Below are 19,828 nucleotides of genomic sequence, written 5' to 3'. Positions count from 1 at the left end.
AGAGTCTCAATTTTTCCCATGCACCAAAAACACATTCACCTTAGATTTCAATGACAAAGACATACTCAAAGGTTAATCTTGTTAGTGTACACAAAAAGCTGAAAAAAAGTACATAGGAAATGACAGAAATATTGCTCATGTATATAATATATTCACATACATACATAACTATCAATCTAGAAGAAATTTACAAAGTTGCTAATTTTTAGGGCATTTCTATTTCCTTACATTTTTCAATATTTTTCAAATTTTCTCCAGTGTTAGAATATATCACTCTAAATCCAAAATTGTGAAGTGCTGAGTTTTTCCTTAGCTGTTTGTGTGTTTCTCCTTTAAATCAACCAATAGTAATTTATAAAACACAAGCGAATATTCTTTAAGAAAAAGCCATTGTATATTAAAAATACTGCAGGAATGTGAGTGATCTAACGATAATGGCCAGCATTTATTAGGACCACCTTAAATGCTTTACATCCATTATCTGATTTAATCTTTACAATAACTCTATGGACCTAAAATTATTATTTATTTTGTGCAGTTGAGGAAACATGAGGCTTAAAGTTTCAGTGTTTTTTAAGTGTTACACAGCTAAAAGGGTTGCAGATCTAAAATCTACATCCTGGAATATTTGGTTCCAAAGCAAGTGCTCATAGTCTCTCTGCTATATTGCTTCTCCATAAAGTAAATGAAATAATTGCTAAAACTGTTGTCATTGTTCCCAAAATGTAGCTCTTTTCCATCATAAAATTATCTGAATTTCTATGATATAGTTTAAAAAGTGATAACTATAGTTCTTCATTTGGCAAATCAGTTGCCCTTAAAAACATATATATTTAGATCAGGGATTTAACATGTTTCATGGTTTCCAATCACAATGTGGATTTCTAAAGGCATATTCCAGGAAATGCCCAAGATCATATTTGGTCAAGCAAAGAATGTTTTGAAAGAAAGACAAGAAAAGAAGGAAGGAAGGAAGAAAGAAAGAAAGAGAGAGAGAGAGAGAGAGAGAGAGAGAGAGGGAGGAATGGAGGAAGGAAGAAAGAAAAAGAAAGAAAAAAAGGAAGAAAGAAAGAAAAGAAAGGAAGAAGGAAAGAAAGAAAGAGCAAGGAAGGAAGGGAGAAAGAAAGAAAAAGAAAGAGAAAAAGAAAGAAAGAAAGTTCAATTTGTTTCTGGAGAGAGAGCAAGGAAATACACTACAGGAAAGAAAAAACAGGTGAGCGTAAAAGTTTAGTGTCACTGTTATTTTAATTGCTTGGAGCATTTTCTCTTCTGCATGACTCTAATTAGAGCATTTTTAACTTCTTTGTTTCGAAGACTATATATGAATGGATTCAACATAGGGATAACAATGGTATAGAAAACAGAAGCCACTTGATCCTGTCCCAAGCAGTAGGACTTACCTGGTTTTAAGTAAGTAAAATGAGTAGTGCCATAAAAGATGGTGATTCCCAGGAGATGGGAGGCACAAATAGAGAAGGCTTTTCACTTCCCTGAATTGGAAGTAATTTTCAGGCTAGTAGACACGATGGACACATAGTACACAGATATTGTGATAAGAGACACCACTAGGGTGGAGCCAGCAAAAATGGATATTGTGATTTCAGTGTCGTGTGTGCCAGTGCAGGACAGGGCTAATATTGGGGGTGCTTCACAGAAAAGGTGATGGATTACATTGGAGTCGCAGAAATCCAATCTGCTCATGCAAAGCACATTGACAAAGGAGTCCATGAAGCCAATCAAATAGGATCCAAACACAAGGGAGGAGCAGCGTCTTGTGGCCATAACTGGGTAATGCAGAGGATTGCAGATAGCTACATAGCGATCATACGCCATTGAGGAGAGAAAAGAACCTTCAGTGGCACTGAAGAGGACAAAGAAATGCATTTGGGTGGAGCAGTTCAGGTATGAAATATACTTGGTGGAAGTCAGTAAGTTTTCTAAGGTTTTAGGGGTGATGATGGTTGAGTAACTGAGGTCAAGAAATGACAGATGACTGAGGAAAAAATACATGGGGGTTTGAAGCTGGAGATACAGGCGGATTATCAACATCATCCCTGCATCCCCCAACACGGTGATCAGGTATATCAGGAGAAATAGCCTAAAGAGGACCAGCTGGATCTCTTCAGAATATGTCAATCCCATGAGGATGAAGTCAGACATATTCCTTCTACCCATAGTGTTCAAATGCTGTAAACTGTTGAGAAATCAAATTTAATACTGAGTAGGAATTACTTCAAAAAGATTTGTGTTTCTATGAATGACGTGACATTTATATTAGTTTAGTGTTTCTGGAATGTGATAATAATGAGGGCTGTACAGTGTATGAAGAGAAAAATCTTAATTTGATTGCCAAATATAGAAATAGGTATAAATTGATATTTGGATATAATATAATAAAAGCTAGTATATTAAATAATTAGAATAAGCCTGACACTGTTCTAAATGCTTCCTGTTATTAATGCATTTAATCCCCATGAGATTATTATACCATAGGTAGAACTATTAGCCACATTTTTTTAGATGAAAAAAAGGGCACAGAGAATTTAGGTAAGTTATCCTGGGTCAGAGCTATTAAATATTGGCTCCGTAATTCTACCAAGATAGACTCCAGAGAGTATGTCCATAATACTATATTCCTATTTGTATTAATTTCAGCAAAACTGAGGAAAAAACTGATAGATATACAATAAACAATGATAGAAGAAGAGTTTTAATGCACCATGTACTGTTTTTTTTTTCCCCAATATGATTTAATACTAATGAAAAATAAATTTCAACCTTAGTGGACTTTAGTAGGGTGTATTAAAATTATAGACCATATATTAGTATTAATTTCCAAAAGATATGTTTTCTCAACTTGACCATTCAAAATTAAATTTCTTCTAAAATTATATTGCTAAAACATGCACGTTGATTGCAGGCCCTGAAAATATCAACTCTATATATCAGGTTTCACAAATCCTGGCTTTACTTAGAGTAGGTTCTAAATGATATCTGTAAGCATATTCTTCTGATAATGTACCGTTTTATTGGATCCTAACTAATACCTTCTAATTATGAGAATAATAGTTACCGGTAGACAAAGTTGGTGAAAAAACCACTTTCTTCCAATATTATTTGTTTGGAAGTATGTCAACCTCAAATTTTGTTCACAGATAAAATATGTAGACCATTTCTGTAATATATTTCTGTAGTATAGTATTTTTTCTTTGAAATAAGTTCTTTTTAAATCTTAGTGCACTCATTTTGTTTTATTCTGAGGGAAAAATAAATCGACATAGAAATTTTCTTCAGCTCCTGATCAACTGTAAAATTAGCCAGGAAGTTATGTCTAAAAAGAGTTTCAGGGATCTTCCGTGTACATATGTAAGCAGAGCAGAGTATGGCTTGCCTTTCACCCTGATAATTTGAGAACCTCATATACTGGGGATTGATAATAACGCAACATTTGGTCATCCCTGTGGACCAGTTTCCAAGGAGGATTGCTTAGCATGTCTTCAAGGAAAAAAGTTCAGGGACCAAATGCAGCTATGCTAGGTTTTGAGAAGCTAGTTGTCTTTTCCCTTAGATGCCACACAATGAAGAGCCTAATAGTTTGGTCTTCCTTTGTGTTGCTCTAAATTGATGCCTGGGGTGGTAGAGAAACTATTTCTAGAGAAATACTTAATTAGTCTATGATTGAAACCATCAGGGATGGAATGACACATTTTTCACAATGAAACTTTTGTATTTAAATGTGTGACACTATTATAGGAGTAAACATGTTCATTAGAAAGAAAATTAAAATATAACAAAATTCAAAAAATGATACAAAAACAATTCAAAACTCTTGTAACATTTAAATGAATTTCTCTTTTTTGTTCATAGAATGCTTGTTTGTAGGCCTCTAGGTTTGCATAATTATTATCATACAGTATATTCAGTATCCATTCTCATTTTATAACAATAATTTCATAATGTAATATGACCAATGTTATACTATCCTTTCATAAAACCCATAATTTCATGTATTACACGTTGACTGATACCCCATAACCAACCTCCCTCTAGAAGTGTTCATCAGATGTTAAGTATTATATTGAGGCTTGTTTATCCAAGATGAGGAACCAAAGGAAGTCTCTAAAAAGGGACTGACTTCGAATCAGTTTAAAACATTCCTGTGAATCTTTCATTAATTCATGATCATTAAACCAATTTTCCTGTAGATTTAAAAGTGACTCTTCCAGGAAAGTCTGCTCATACTCCAGAATTTCAGGAGATAATTTGTTGGTGTGGATAATGGAGTTACTTTTGTATGTATTGTATGAACTTTGGAAGGGCAGATCGACTCATCAAAACTAAGTGCTGCTAAAACTGATGTGTATTAAAATTCATGTTTTATGGCAAGACAAGAAAAATTTAAACAAAAAAAATTTTTCTCTGGCCTTTGGCCTCCTCTCTCCCCTTTCCTCTGTATTGTGTATCTGCATTACGCATTGACAAAACCTCCCCCATCAGCAGAAATACCTGCTCAACTCTAAAGGGCAACATTCTCCCAGTTTCAAAAAGAAAACTCCTTACAATATAGCATTCCTTATTGATCTCATATGGGGCCACGATGACCCACTACCTATTCTTGCTTAGATCTGGGTTGTGTCCACTGTCAATAATACATCATTTAGTGTTCAGGCCTCTGTGTCCAAAACTTATATAACTGTCCTTTGACCTCTAAGGGGAAGTTCTTGAAGCTTTCTGAGACGCTGTTCCCAGGTTATAATCCTCAACTTGCCTTGAATAAAATTTTCTATTTCTTTCTTAGAGTGACCAATTATTTTTTTCATCGACACAGGCTTATGAGATAATTAAAAAGCACGCATAAACCTATTTGAGAATTGGTAACTTTAGGAGTTAAGCCAAATAAGAGACTAATGGTAATTTTTAATGTAAATGCCCCTCAAAAACCATGGTGGTTGCAAAATTAGCAGGAGCAAGTTTTTCTTGCTTAATATTCTCCCAACATTGAAATCCATTTTGTTCATGTTCAGTGTTACTTACGATTTCCGGCTATTCTTATACTATTTGTTGTGTCATAGCAGAAATCAAAGCCTGATCAGAGATTTTTAAAATCTCTTTTGATTTAATGATGATATAGTTTCATTCCCTAATTCATTACAGTTTTAATTATGCAATATACATATTTTTTTTTCTTTCTCTCCTGGTTATTCTAGTTATTTTCTTTTTTCTTTGATGAAAGAATTTTTTTTTTGGATAAATGCTATTAAATTTTTCTTTTGCTTTCTAATTCATTAAATGTTATCTAAGTTCTATCACTTTTTCCCCTACTTTATGAGATTTGTGGGGGACAACAGATAATTTTCCCTCTACTCTTCTAGGCTTTTGGCTGAGATTCACACCCCCTGTAATAGAAGGCAGATTAACAGGAGAAAACAAACAGAAATTTAATAATATGTATACACCCTGTATACATGGGAGATACCCAGGAAAACTGAGTAACTCCTCTAAAAGGCTTCAAACCACTACCTTGATAACCATCTCCAGCAAAAGACAAAATAAGTTGTGAGGAGTGGGAAGGGAGCCAAGAAACTATAGTAAACAAGGGTATGTTTGTTAATGCCGATTCAAGTCCATGCCTTATTCATTGAATAGAGATTTAGTCATCTTTCTCTTCATGGTACAGAGAGGGAGACATACTTGCAAATGGAGATTTCCTTTTAAACGTAAATGCCTCTTGCCAAAGAGTAACCTCTACTAGTTTTTAGAACTTCTCCTATGTCTGCTGCTTTTTAAAAATAACCAGCTCATGATAATCCTTATGCCAAGTAGGCATATTTTGGTACTGAAAATTCTGCTCCCCTTCAGGTTGAATTTATTGTTTTTTCTCTAGCACCTAGTAATAGGAAAGATATGTATTACAGGTTTAGAGGGAAGGTACAGAAAGAGGAGTTAGAAGAGAGAATGATGAAAGTACACCAGGGATAAATATGAGGTGTATATTGAAATATATACGGACATTTAATCATAACTCTGGACACATAAAATATATTTCTACTTCTTATGATTAATAAGAATAGCGTGGCATGTTTCTGCTCTTAGAAACTAGCAAGGAAACATTAAAACATAAAAATAACAATTAGATATATAATCTTACTAATACTAAATGAAGTCCTGAAATGATCTACAGAAGAATACACATTCAGTGCAAGTGAAAATAAGAATAATACGTATAATTAGAACCATGGTAAACACAAGTAAGTTTCAACAGCTGAGATGTTTCACACAATTATAAAAATTTGTGCATTGTAGTTATAATGCATGAATGAAAATCCATGGTGGAAAAAGAAAGAAAGGGAAATATATCAGTTTAATGATTCTCAGTGATGATGATGAAATATCTTGAGAGCAACCAATCAGAATCAGACACTCTTCTTGGAAGGAAAAAATTCATGTAGGCTTAATAAAGGGAATGAGTGATGAGTTCAGACAGTAACCTCAATAAGTCCCTAAAATAATGCATAGTATATTTCATAAGTTGTCACTTACAATACTTTACAATGTAAAATACATTGTAAAATGAAGTCTGCGGGAGTCAGACACAAGTAATATAGATCAGAGAAGAAAATTGAAAATTTAAAACCAAATATTTACATGTCCACACACAGATCCCTTCACATGAATTATCTTCAGCTGCTCCCAAGACTGAAGGCTGATTATCTTTATTGGAGGTTTGTATGTGATGTATGATTCTTGAGAAGGCCTAACTAGTTGACTCCGATGATTTAAAATCACATAAACAAAGTATAAACCTGTGTACACTCATTTCCATATCTTAACCATTAAGGAAAAAAATCATTTCAAAAGAAATCTGTTAATCACTATGCCTTTTTTAATATATAAATAAGGGGTGATTTTTAAAGATTTCCAGAAATAGAATTTTCAACTAAACTAATGTTTGTTGACTGCTAATATTCACCAGACTGTCCAAATACCAAAGAAAAATATAAACTTGAGTAAGGAGAATCCTTGACCTTAATGAATTCATCACTGCGCTTTCACCAGCAAACAAAAAGCAAAGAAAACATTTACTTACATATTGCATATGTTGCACATTTGCTACATGCTGTGGAGAGCAAAAATATGACTAAGCCAACTCTACTCTCACAAAGTTTACAATCTTGTTGGAGAGAGAGAAACAATAAAAACACACATTTTTCTTAAAAGCACCTTATCAAATTAATCTTCAATTCCTTTCAATATACATTGAAATATGATTGCCCAACTCCTTTGACTACTACTCAATGATTCAAGCACAGGGAAGGCAGTACTGAGAGCTTCTTCTTTTCCAGGGGTCATTTTGTAATAATGTCTCGAAGAGTTGGTTAAATGAGGTTTACATTGTCTCTTTTCAAGGGAAAAATTTTAAAAACCCAGTTCCTCCTTTTAATTCTATAGACTTAAAGTTTTTCTGCCTGATGTGGAGAATTGAGAATCTCTCGACACCTCCAAAATACCTCAGGAATTGTGTTACAGCTAGTGTTTCATTAATCTACACACACACACACACACACACACACACACACACACACACACAGAGATTCAAAAGTTTATATGAAGTCTTTGAACTTAGGGAGGCACATTATGGTGATTAAGAAATTCAACTCTGTTGTTTTTGATGGATTCCATACTCCATTGCATAAATGCATCTCTTTTCTGCGTAATCAAAGATCATTTTTTGCAGATAAATGATCAAACTTTTAGCTGTTATGGCAAAATGAATCCACATTACTAAGAGATTTCTGTATATTACACAATGTCTCTTGTAATCGCTAGTCATTACTGAAATAACTTCAACCATTTGCCCCTCCAACCCGGGACTTATATTTGCTTTTGTTAATTCTGCACTCTTTCCTTTGCTCTCCAGTTATCAGCTATCATTTCTTGTTAATAATATTTGAGTCATCATCACTTAATCTACTAATTTTCTACTCTCACTTTGTCAATGACTGAGAAAACAGGATGTCAAAGCATATGAAAAGTCAATTTAATAATGGTTTAACATGTAGTGTGATAACATGCTCACACAAGAATGATCATGGAGGAATTTAGTCACCATTCAGAAGCTTTCTTTACTAATTTATGCAGGTCTATATCTGAATAATCTGTGTACTGAAATGAACTCCCTACATGGTGATTCAGTATTCCATATGAACAGAAAGATGATAATTCACCTCCCATGTGTTATTATTTAGTTTGTGTCATGTGTTTGGGGGTTACTCTACTATTTTCCTAATTGCTGTAGCAATTGAATGCCTGAAGCCATGCAGATTTGCTTTAACTGCAACATGCAGAGATTTGTCATGGAAACAGTTTTCTATGTATGACTCTCAGGAGAGTATTTTTTATGTCTTTGTTCCTCACACTACAGATGCGTGGATTCAGCATTGGAATGACAGTGGTATAGAATACAGTTGCCACCTGTGTCTGGGTCAGGGATGATGTGTTATCAGGCTGCAAATATGTGAAAATCAGGGACCCATAGAAGATGGTCACCCCCATGAGGTGGGAGGCACAGGTGGAAAAGGCTTTCTGTCTGCCTGCTGCAGACTGGAGCTTCAGGATGGCTGAGATGATGGCAATGTAGGTGATCGTGGTGAGGAAGAGAGAACTAAGCAGGGTGAACCCGGCTAAAACGAAGATCACCATTTCTGTGCTGAATGCATGCACGCAGGAAAGCGCCAAAAGAGCTGTGGTGTCACAGAAAAATGATTGATGCTGACATAACAGAATGCCAAACTGATCATCACACAGATGTATACCAGAGAACTGGTGAAGCCTACCTTCTGCAATTTGTGACTGCCCTATTTTCTTTCCTTCTCTTTCATGACTGTGATACTTTTCAAGATTACTAGCCAGGTATTTTACAGGATGTCTCTCAATTTAAGTTAGCCTGGTGTTTGCTCCTGATTAACTTGAAGTTATTCATTACGGGAAAAAGTACCAGCGAGACGATACATATGCCCTTTTCATATTATCAGAGGACACATGATGTTGTTAAGTGATATTATTAGTGATGTTAAATTTGGTAACTTAATTAGTGTCTGCCAGACTTCTTTCTTTCTTTCTTTCTTTCCTTCATTATTTTTGGCTGTGTTGGGTCTTCGTTTCTGTGCGAGGGCTTTCTCTAGTTGCGGCGAGCGAGGGCCACTCTTCATCGCGGTGCGCGGGCCTCTCACTGTCGCGGCCTCTCTTGTTGCGGAGCACAGGCTCCAGACGCGCAGGCTCAGTAATTGTGGCTCACGGGCCCAGCTGCTCCACGGCATGTGGGATCTTCCCAGACCAGGGCTTGAACCCGTGTCCCCTGCGTTGGCAGGCAGATTCTCAACCACTGCGCCACCAGGGAAGCCCCCAGACTTCTTTACTGTAAAGTTACAATTTTTACTTCATCGTAAATATATATTATTTTCTTCCATATACATAATATACACATATGTGTACCTATGTATATTACATATATATGTATACATATATATGTTTATTATGAATATGGAAGAAAATTTAGATTTTGTATATATTTCATTTATACTTTTTGGCTTCCATCAATATGTTGCCTCTACTGATGACTGCTATGTTGTTTTCTAAATTTCCATTTCCCTTTATTCTTTCAATATATTTTAATTGTAGTTATTCTGTAACGAACAATTCTTTCTTCCTCATGTAGTTAGTTAGCTAGTTACTTATACTAATATGCACACATTGATACTTATTTCTTTCTTTGGGATTATTATTTGATTAGTTGCTCAAGTTATTCTAGTTTTGCTAACAAAACCATCATTCAGTTAGCTCCTGGTGCTTTGCTTTTTGACATGCTCTTGTCCTTTTTTTGCCATGCTCTTGTCCTTTTTTGCCTGTTTGTTTTGTTTTCACTTCTTACATCCTGGCAGCACAATGTACTCCAGCTTCATCTTATACTTTCATGGACTCAGCTCTAGAAACAACCACTTCTCCAAGGATCCCTGCTATATTTTATGAGAGGGTGGCATTTGGGAACCAGGATCTGGACATCATATTCTATTTTCATGTGTGCATTTGTATTTTGCACTTAAGAATATGTCACAAATCTTTAACATTTTAATGCTTTTAAATTTTAAGTCTTTGTCATTATAACTTTTCAAATGAAGACTCTATGCTGTGGTTAAAAATGTTTAGATTTGGGAGCCATAATTTTGAGTTGGTTTCCAGAAATATCATTTACTAGCTTTATGACCATCTGAAAATGTCTTAATCTCTTTGATCCTCAGTGTCCTTGTCTGCAAAGTGACAATAGTGGTACCTGCCTCATGCGTTTGTGAAGATGAAATTAAATAACACATATAAAATATCTTGCATGATAATGAGATTATACTAGGTATTCAGTCAATATTCCCTGCTCTCAATATAAATGGCCTTATAATAATCTATTAAATCAATACATCCACATTTATTAAACTGTTTCTTCCACTGTTGGGCTTTCACATTAATCACAATTTTCTTTTATTTTTAAAAAGTAATGCAGAATACACATTGATTTCTATTCTTTTTTTTTTTTTTTTAAATTAATAGCTATTCTATTTATTTATTTATTTATTTATTTATTTATTTTTAGCTGTGTTGGGTCTTCGTTTCGTGCGAGGGCTTTCTCTAGTTGCGGCAAGCGGGGACCACTCTTCATCGTGGTGCGGGGGCCACTCTTCATCGCGGTGCGCGGGCCTCTCACTATCGCGGCCCCTCCCGTTGCGGGGCACAGGCTCCAGACGCGCAGGCTCAGCAGTTGTGGCTCACGGGCCCAGTTGCTCCGCGGCATGTGGGATCTTCCCAGACCAGGGCTCGAACCCATGTCCCCTGCATTAGCAGGCAGATTCTCAACCACTGCGCCACCAGGGAAGCCCGATTTCTATTCTTTAGATAAATAACCAGAGGTCGTACTGGGAGGACAAAACTACACCTTTCTGCTACATATTAGTGTGAGGCCTTCTGGACCAGTCTGCCAAATTTTAACTTCCATGAGCATTGTCCTTGACCATCAGTTTCAACATAACCTTGCCTACGCTGACCATTTACATCTTATCAAGCTTCATATTTAACAGAGCATGATCAATCAAAGGTTATCTTATTAGATGTTTATTTCATCACTATGTGTGAAGAACACTTCTTTATATCATTGTTTACTATTTATATGACCATCACTTTAAATATTATTGAAAATCTGACTCCAATAAGTGGCTGTAATTTTTGTTTGTTTGTTTGTTTTTTAATTGTACTAAATAGAAAAACTTCTAATTTTTAAATTATTTTCAAAATTTACTTACTCTTCAATATCAAATATGCTAGGACATAAAGGTAAGAAAACAATCCTTTGAGATAATTAACTCACCAATTTATTAAATTAGTAAATATTGAGCACCTAATAAGCACTTTTCCAGTTATCCTAGAACTACGAAGTTAAATATGAGGCAGTCTTTTCCTTATAGGAATAAACAGCCCAGAAGAGGAATTAGAAGTAAAAACAAATATTTACAGTTAATTTTCACAATGCAATGTGCAATGATAGAACAATGCAGGAAATAATCCAATTTTCTCAAGAAAGTTATCAAGAACATCTCTGGAGTGGTAGGAATTCTTGCCCTTGGTTTTCGAGAATCATTACTGCACTGTAGAGAAAAGATTCTAAACAAAATGACAGATGTTTGCAAGGGCAAGGAGAAAAGAATTTACATCATAGTAATTTGAAGAAATAAGACATTTACTATATATGATCTATAGTATGGGGTTGGGGAATGAAGAGGCAATAGAGGAAATGTAAAATCTAAAGATAAGTGTAAACAGGCTAAGCAATTTGGACTTCTTATTGAAAGAGGAGAAAATATATGGCACTAGGAAAAGAATTATGACCACAACCTTTGTTCTAGGATAAAAGTGAAGATATATTAAATGGAAACTAGGCAAATTGCAATGGAATAAGTCAGAAATCTACTTCAATAGTTAGGATCCGAGAACATGGGGACTTGAACAGAGACAGCACCAATGATGATTAATAAAGAAGGGGAAACTTATTTTAAGGGCATTTGGGGACAGAGCGACAACACTTAATCCAATAAATATTTGGATAAAGTAAGAGTGATGAACCTAAGCTGGCAATTAGGGATTTAGCTGGTGTGACTGATTGGAAACATATTTAATCAGAAAAAAATAATATAAGAATAGAAATTGGGTGCAGGGACATTGCTAAGATTATTTTAAAATGCTGGGTTTGAGATACTTGAAGGACATTCAGAAACAAAGCTATTTTTCTTGGGTGAGATATAAAATGATCAAACATCTAGTAAAAGTACAAATATATCTCTTACTCAGACGTTCTTAGTTATCTTAGCTTGTAAGACAAATTGCATTGTAACATTATGTGTAATAAAAGGAGAACTGGCCTGAAATTCAGAATGCCACTATTCCAGAGTCTAGAACAATATCTCACCCATATTGTGCCTCATATATATTCCCTTGATGAATAAATATTATAGGTTGGAAACTGTGAAAACCATTTTACTTAATTCAATTAAGGGACGCATAAACAGAGATAGCATTTTCTGTGTAAATATTAGTTACTGTTTAGATTTTCTAGTCTATTACTTCCTTTAAATATTTTTCCTCTTCTTTCTATTAGTCTATTTTGCTATTCTTTTCTAGTTTGTTTATTTGTTTACTAAAATGTTTTTGTACTTTGGAAATATATTTAGTTTTAAAAATTCCTGCTATATTAACCCTGTTATCCCCACATTTTAGGTGCTATCTCTTAATTTCCTATTATGAGAAATATTGGATTAACAAGTAGTTGAAGTTCTGTTGGACTGCCTTTAAACTTATATTCATATTTTTCTTTTGTTCGTTGCTTGTTTCCATTTATCCTGCCATGAAGTACTGTTGATAAGCTTGATATGGGTGCTTGGCTAACCTTTAAAAGAAACAAGATCTTTCGGTCTGGATCTGCATAAAGAAATATTAACTTTAATAAATAATTTAATGCTGATCTTTCTTTGTTAACTTAGAACACATTATATGTTTCCTATGGGAAGTTTCAAATCACCTTTCATTTCAGGAGAAAAAATCTTGAGTATAGTTTGTGATAACTCTTCTGTTTCTTTGGCTTGGTTTTCATCTTTGGAGAATTAAAATATATGCATGTTCTGCTTTCTTCATCTATATATTCTGCCTTTCTTATATTTTTCTGACTGTATTTTTCTTTTTTTGGATGTGTTCACTTTTGAAAAAATTTTCCTATGACCTTTTCCCCCTTATTTCATGTAAATAACATTTAGAGGTATATAAAGGTAGGAACTCTCTTGAGAAATAATATACACACCATAAATTTCACCTGCATTATATTATATATTCAAAATGTATAATTCATGATGTGTAATATGTTTAAAGGTTATATATGTTCATCACTCCTAAAAGAATCCTTGCAGCAGCTAGCAGTTATTCTCCATACTCTCCCCCCCAAAACTAGGAACTACTATCAACTTTCTGTATATCAGTTTGCCTATTCTGGATATTTCATGTGAGTTGCATCATATAGTATGTTGTGTTTTGTAACTAAGGTATTTCCTTAAAATAAAGTTTTTAAAGTTCACCCACCCATGGTGTAGGATGTATAAGTATTTCATTTCTTCTTTATTGCCATACTATACTCCATTGCATGGATATATCACATTTCATTTATTCATTCATCATCTGATGGCCATTTGGGTTGTTTCTACTCTTTGGCTATCATTCATAATGCTTATGAACATTTTCAGGCAAGTGCTTAAGTGAATTTATGCTTTCAGTGAACTTGGTTGATACTGAAGAGTAGGCCCAAGCCCAGATGGTTTCACTGGTGTATTGTACCAGGCATTAAAAAGAAAAATCAATTCTTTCAACAATGCAGAAAAGGACAACATGTGGTAGACAACAGATCAACAACACAGAAGAAACCTATTTTCCAGGATTACTCTGAAAAAGAACCATCCTCACACCCTAGTCAGCTAACCTCTGCGAGGTTATAACCAAGGACGCTTCTTTTGTCTTCGTTGAGCCACTCTGTTTCTGAATCCCATTGTTACATCAGGATAGCCTGTACCCTGACTATTACAAACTCTCTTCTGAGAACAATATCATCAACAGATAAACTCTTCTTTCTTTTGTGGAGTTTTCCTTCTGTGAATAGGACTGTGCCTGTATGTTGGAGAAGATTTAGCTAGTAGTGCCCAAATCACGTTGCCTTCTATCAGCACTTCTAGAGAATATCTGCCAGAAATATACACCTTTCCACAATCCCCGGTATTTTATTTAAAGCTTTCTTTAATATAGTAATGAATTCTATTTTTTTCATCTCTGATGATCATAGTATAATTAGGTAGAAAATGTTGTATCAGAGAGTCTGATGAAGAATATGAACACTAGGGTTAGACTATCTGGGCTCAAATGTGAACTTGTTCTTTAACTAGTGAAGTGACCATGAACCCAGTTATTTAATCTGTGTGGTCTCCAGTTTCAAGATCTGTAAATTGCAACCTTCAGATACATTTATTGAGGTATATATCTAGGCGCTGGGGATACAATGTTGGACAAAGTAAGCGAGAATCCTGCGCTCATTAAGCTTATATGATAGTGTGTGGGGGGAGGCAGACAAGACACAAAATGCTTTAGCAAAACATATAAAATGTTAGCTAGACATAACTGCTATGGAAAACAGAGGAGGCATAAAAGGGGGGAGGGAACAGGTACAGTTTTTAAATCCGATGGTAAGGATGTTTTTATTAAGAATAGAATAAGAAAAAAGCATGCAGCTGTCTATGAAAAGGAAGTTTCAGAATGAGGAAATAGAAAAATTCCAGGTAGTGTCAGGACTAATGTGTACAGAAGAGTTAGGATGTCATGTGGTCTAATCAAAGTGAGTATGAGTGATAGAATAGGAAGGAATGAGTTCATAGAGGTAGGAGTGGGGACAAAGTCATTGTGGACCAGTGGGCCCTTATGAAGGTTTTCATTTTCACTGTTAGTATGATGAGAAGTCTTGTAGGATTTGTGAAGAAAGTGATATAATCCAACTTATTGTTTAACAGTATTGCTCTGGCTCTTATATTGACACTTAGATTCAAGAGGGATATGGCCAACCAGAGAAAAGCCAGGAGGCTGCAGCAATAATTTTAAGACTGAGATGATGGATTTTTGGGTCAGGATGGTAGCAGAAAAAATGTTGAGAAGTAGTCAGACTCCAAACATATTCTGTATTTTGAATCAACATAATATGCTGATAGATTGGATGTAAGGTATGTGAGATAAAGAGAAAATTTCAGGATTCCTTTTAAGACTTTGTCTGAATAGGTAGAAAGACTTGAGAAAACATGTAGATATTGCTGGTACCTACCTGAAAGTTACCTTGTGAAGATCAATTGTTTTCGTTCTATATCTAAAGCTCCTTAAATGTTGACTGGCACATGGTAAGTGCTTAGCAAAATATGTTATCACCATTATAGCAATCAATTATTGGGAAGTAAACACAGCTGTTTATGTTTTGGGCATGTTCTATTCTTGTGTTATTTCCTCTATCATGAGTTGATAAGTAGCATTTTGGCATGGCATCATAATAAAGCATATTACGTTTTAAATTACTTCAGACCACATTTTACATAAAGTACAATATGGACTAATATAACAAGGAATGTTCAGGGCAAATGCAAAAGTCTAAATCTTTTATATTCCCCGTAGATTATATTACACATGTGTAATGATAGTACATAAATGGTTTCTAAACTGTATTGTAGAAGAATAGGTAGCCTTAATTTAATTAGAGTTTAGTTTACTTTAATTATAATTTTTCCAAGTTAAGTGTTGTCCACAAAAAACATAGAACCTGTTGACCATATTTGCCAACACAAACCAACAGGGTACATTTACTAATCATAGAACTAGAAATGAAAGAATGGTAAAAACAAAGTTTGTAAAAAAGACTAGAAAAATGAAAAGAGCCCATTAATATAGGAAATGACATATGCTTATAAAAGATGAGAGAGGAGCCAAAAAAAGTATATTATTGGGCTTCCCTGGTGGCGCAGTGGTTCAGAATCCGCCTGCCAATTCAGGGGACACGGGTTTGAGCCCTGGTCCGGCAAGATCCCACATGCTGTGGAGCAACTAAACCCGTGCGCCACAACTACTGAGCCTGTGCTCTAGAGCCCGTGCTCCGCAACAAGAGAAGCCACTGCAATAAGCCTGCGCACTAGAGTGAAGAGTAAACCCAGCTCGCCGCAACTAGAGAAAGACGGCGCACAGCAACGAAGACCCAACACAGACAAAAATAAATAAAATTTTTAAAAAAAAAGTTGACACATTTTTAAAAAACGTATATTATTAAACCACTGGAAGCAAAAACATATAGCAATAGCTGTAAATATAGATTGTAGGAAACATGGATATCAGAATAAAAAATCATAATAATTTCAAATGGCATTCATATATGATAAGGGAATTTTTTAAATAAATGAAGTATTGGAAAATAATGCTTATTTTAAAAACTTGAGTAAATTTGTTGACAATTTTGAATAGGTAAAAATAATTTCAACTTTTAACTCCTAAAAGAAAGTCTGCACTTCTGCATCTAATTTTTAACATTTAAAACATTTGTAAGAAAAATAATCATACATAGTTTTGCAGAGAAAACAATCTAAATTTCAAAAAATAAATTTTTTTATAATCATTATTTTTTGAATAAAAACTACCTAGTTACTAAAGTTTAAACAAAAATATGAAATAGTTGGAAAATGAAAAATATATTCTTAAATGACCTTTAAATAGCAGAGAAAATTAAAATTGCAAACTAAGATTATGTACAAGAATAATTTTAAAATAAATTTTAGCTCTCTACCTGACTAAAGTTTGTGGATTGCCACATCTGAATTCATTGTAAGGTAGTAGCTGAACAACTTGTCTCTGTTAAACCCTTTAAAACAAATGAGTCAAGCAATTAATTCAAGAGTTTATTTTTAATGATCATAACAAACCTATAGAAATCAGGAGAACGGTAATGATGTTCTGAAATACACAGAATTTCAACAATAAGGCAGTTTACTGAAGGTTCCTGACACATCACAGAAAGGTAGGGTTTTAAAATGTTTTCAGAGAGCCCCCAGGAGCTATCACTGCATGCAGATTTTTAACCTGATGAATTTACAAACATTTCATGTTCAAAGCATGGCAAAATGAGAGTCTCAATTTTCCCCATGTACCAAAAGCACATTCACCTTAAATTTCAATGACAAAGGAATAATCAAATGTTAAACTTGTAAGTGTACACAGAAAGCTGCAAAAAAGGACATAGGAAATGACAGAAATATTGCTCATGTATATAATATATACATAAATACATAACTATCAATCTGGAAGGACACATACAAAGCTGTTAATAACTTTTAGGGCATTTGTATTTTCTTAAATTTTTCCATGTTTTCAAACTTTCTCCAATATAAACATATTCCATTCTAAACCAAAATTGTGAAGTGCTGACTTTTTCCTTAGCTGTTTGTGTGTTTGTCCTTTAAATCAACCAAAAGAAATTTATAAATCACAAGTGAATATTCTTTAATAAAAAGCCGTCATACACTAAAACTACTGCAGGAATGTGAATCTTCTAACGATAATGGCCAGCTTTTATTAGGACTGCCTTAAATGCTTCACGTCCATTATCTGATTTAATCTTTACAATAACACTATGGACCTGCAACTGTTATTTATCTTGTGCAGTTGAAGAAACTTGAGGCTTAAAGTTTCAGTGATTTTTTAAAGGGTTATGCAGCTAAAAGGGTAGCTAGGGTCCAAATCCTGGAATGTTTGATTCCAAAGTAAGTGCTCTTAAATCACTCTGCTATGTTGCTTCTCCACAAATTAAATGAAATGGTTTCTGAAACTGGTATCATTGTTCCCAAAATGGAGCTCTTTTCAAGCATAACAATTTCTGAAGTTAGATTATGCATGGGATTTAGTACGATATAGTTTTAAATGTGACAACTGTACCTTTGCATTTTGCAAATCAGTTGCCTTTAAAAACATATATATTTGGACCATGGATTTAACATATTTCATGGATTACAATTACAATGTGTATTTCTAAAGGCATAGTCTTTGAAATGCCAAAGATCATATTTGGTCAAGCAAAGGATGGTTTAAGAGAATAAATAAATAAATAAATAAATAAATAAATTTGTTTCTGGAGAAAGAGCAAGGAAATACACTATAGGGAAGAAAAAAAGAAAAGATGAGCTTAAAAGTTTAGCTTCAGTCTTATTTTATGCTTGGAGCTCTTTCCCTTCTGCGTGACTCTAATGAGAGCCTTTTTTACTTCTTTGTTTCGAAGGCTATATAAAAGTGGATTCAGCATGGGGATGACAATAGTATAAAAAACAGAAGCCACTTGATCCTTTCTCAAGGAGTAGTACTTACTTGGTTTTAAATAAGTAAAAATCAAAGTGCTATAAAAGATGGTAACTCCCAGGAGATGGGAGGCACAAGTAGAGAAGGCTTTTCGCTTCCCTGAAGTGGAAGTAATTTTCAGGATAGTAGACAGGATGGACACATAGGACACAGATATTGTGATAAGAGACACCACTAGGGTGGAGCCAGCGAAAGTGGATATTGTGATTTCAATGTCCTGTGTGTCAGTGCAGGACAGGGCTAAAATTGGGGGTGTTTCACAGAAAAAGTGATGGATTATATTGGAGTCGCAGAAATCCAATCTGCTCATGCAAAGCACATTGACAAAGGAGTCCATGAAGCCAATCAAATAGGATCCAAAGACTAGGGAGCAGCAGCGTCTTGTGGACATAACCACTGGGTAATGCAGAGGATTGCAGATGGCTACGTAGCGATCATAGGCCATTGAGGAGAGAAGAAAACATTCAGTGGCACCCAAGAAGATAAAGCAATTCATCTGGGTGAAGCAGTTCAGGTATGAAATATACTTGGTGGAAGTCAGTAAGTTTTGTAAGGTTTTAGGGGTGATGACGGTTGAGTAACTGAGGTCAAGAAATGACAGGTGACTGAGGAAAAAATACATGGGGGTGTGAAGCTGGAGATCCAGGTGGATTATCAACATCATCCCTGCATTCAGCAACACAGTGATCAGGTATATCAGGAGAAATAGCGTAAAGAGGACCAGCTGGATCTCTTCAGAATCTGTCAGTCCCATGAGGATGAAGTCAGACACATGTGTGCTATTCCTTCTACCCATAGTGTTCAAATGCTCTAAACTGTTGAGAAATCAAAGTTGATACTTAGCAGGAATTACTTCAAGAAGATTTGTGTTTCTATGCCTGACATGACATATTTATATTAGTTTATGTTTCTAGAAAGTGATAATAATGAAGTGTGTATACTGTATGAAGAGAAAAATCTTAATTTGATTGCCAAATATAGAAATAGGTACAAGTTGACATTTGGATATAACAAAAGCTAATATAATGAAGAATTAGAATAAGCCTGACACTGTTCTAAATGCTTCCCGTTTTTAATGCATTTAATACCCATGAGATTATTATACCATAATTAGTACTATTAGCCACATTTTTCATATGTGAAAAAGGGCACAGAGAATTTAGGTAACTTATCCAGTGTTAGACCTACTAAATACTGGCTCTGTAATTCTACCAAGATAGATTGACTCCAGAGAGCATGTCCATAATACTATATTCCTATTTATAATTAATTTCAACAAACCTGAGGAAAAAAATACTAGATATATAAAAAACAATGATAGAAGAATAGTTTT

General features: G+C 34.6%; 3 protein-coding genes across 3 annotated transcripts; all 3 read right to left on the bottom strand.

The window, feature by feature from the left end:
• Positions 1-1,239: 1,239 nt before the first annotated feature.
• On the bottom strand, positions 1,240-2,175 carry LOC132369970 (olfactory receptor 8H1-like). The gene is given in 1 exon segment (XM_059929690.1): positions 1,240-2,175. A coding segment is annotated over 1 exon segment (936 nt).
• A 6,177-nt stretch (positions 2,176-8,352) lies between these two features.
• On the bottom strand, positions 8,353-10,336 carry LOC132370218 (olfactory receptor 8I2-like). Its single transcript, XM_059929948.1, is given in 3 exon segments — positions 8,353-8,759; positions 8,762-8,837; positions 10,328-10,336. Coding segments are annotated over 3 exon segments (492 nt in total).
• A 7,989-nt stretch (positions 10,337-18,325) lies between these two features.
• Positions 18,326-19,291, bottom strand: LOC132370216 (olfactory receptor 8H1-like). The gene has a single exon (XM_059929947.1). It carries the CDS (start codon positions 19,289-19,291, stop codon positions 18,326-18,328), a length of 966 nt encoding a protein of 321 aa, XP_059785930.1.
• Between the last annotated feature and the right edge of the window lie 537 nt (positions 19,292-19,828).

This window comes from Balaenoptera ricei, chromosome 8 (genome assembly GCF_028023285.1).
Source record: "Balaenoptera ricei isolate mBalRic1 chromosome 8, mBalRic1.hap2, whole genome shotgun sequence".
NCBI classification, from domain to species: Eukaryota; Metazoa; Chordata; class Mammalia; order Artiodactyla; family Balaenopteridae; genus Balaenoptera; species Balaenoptera ricei.
This window is presented reverse-complemented; position numbering and strand designations above follow the sequence as displayed.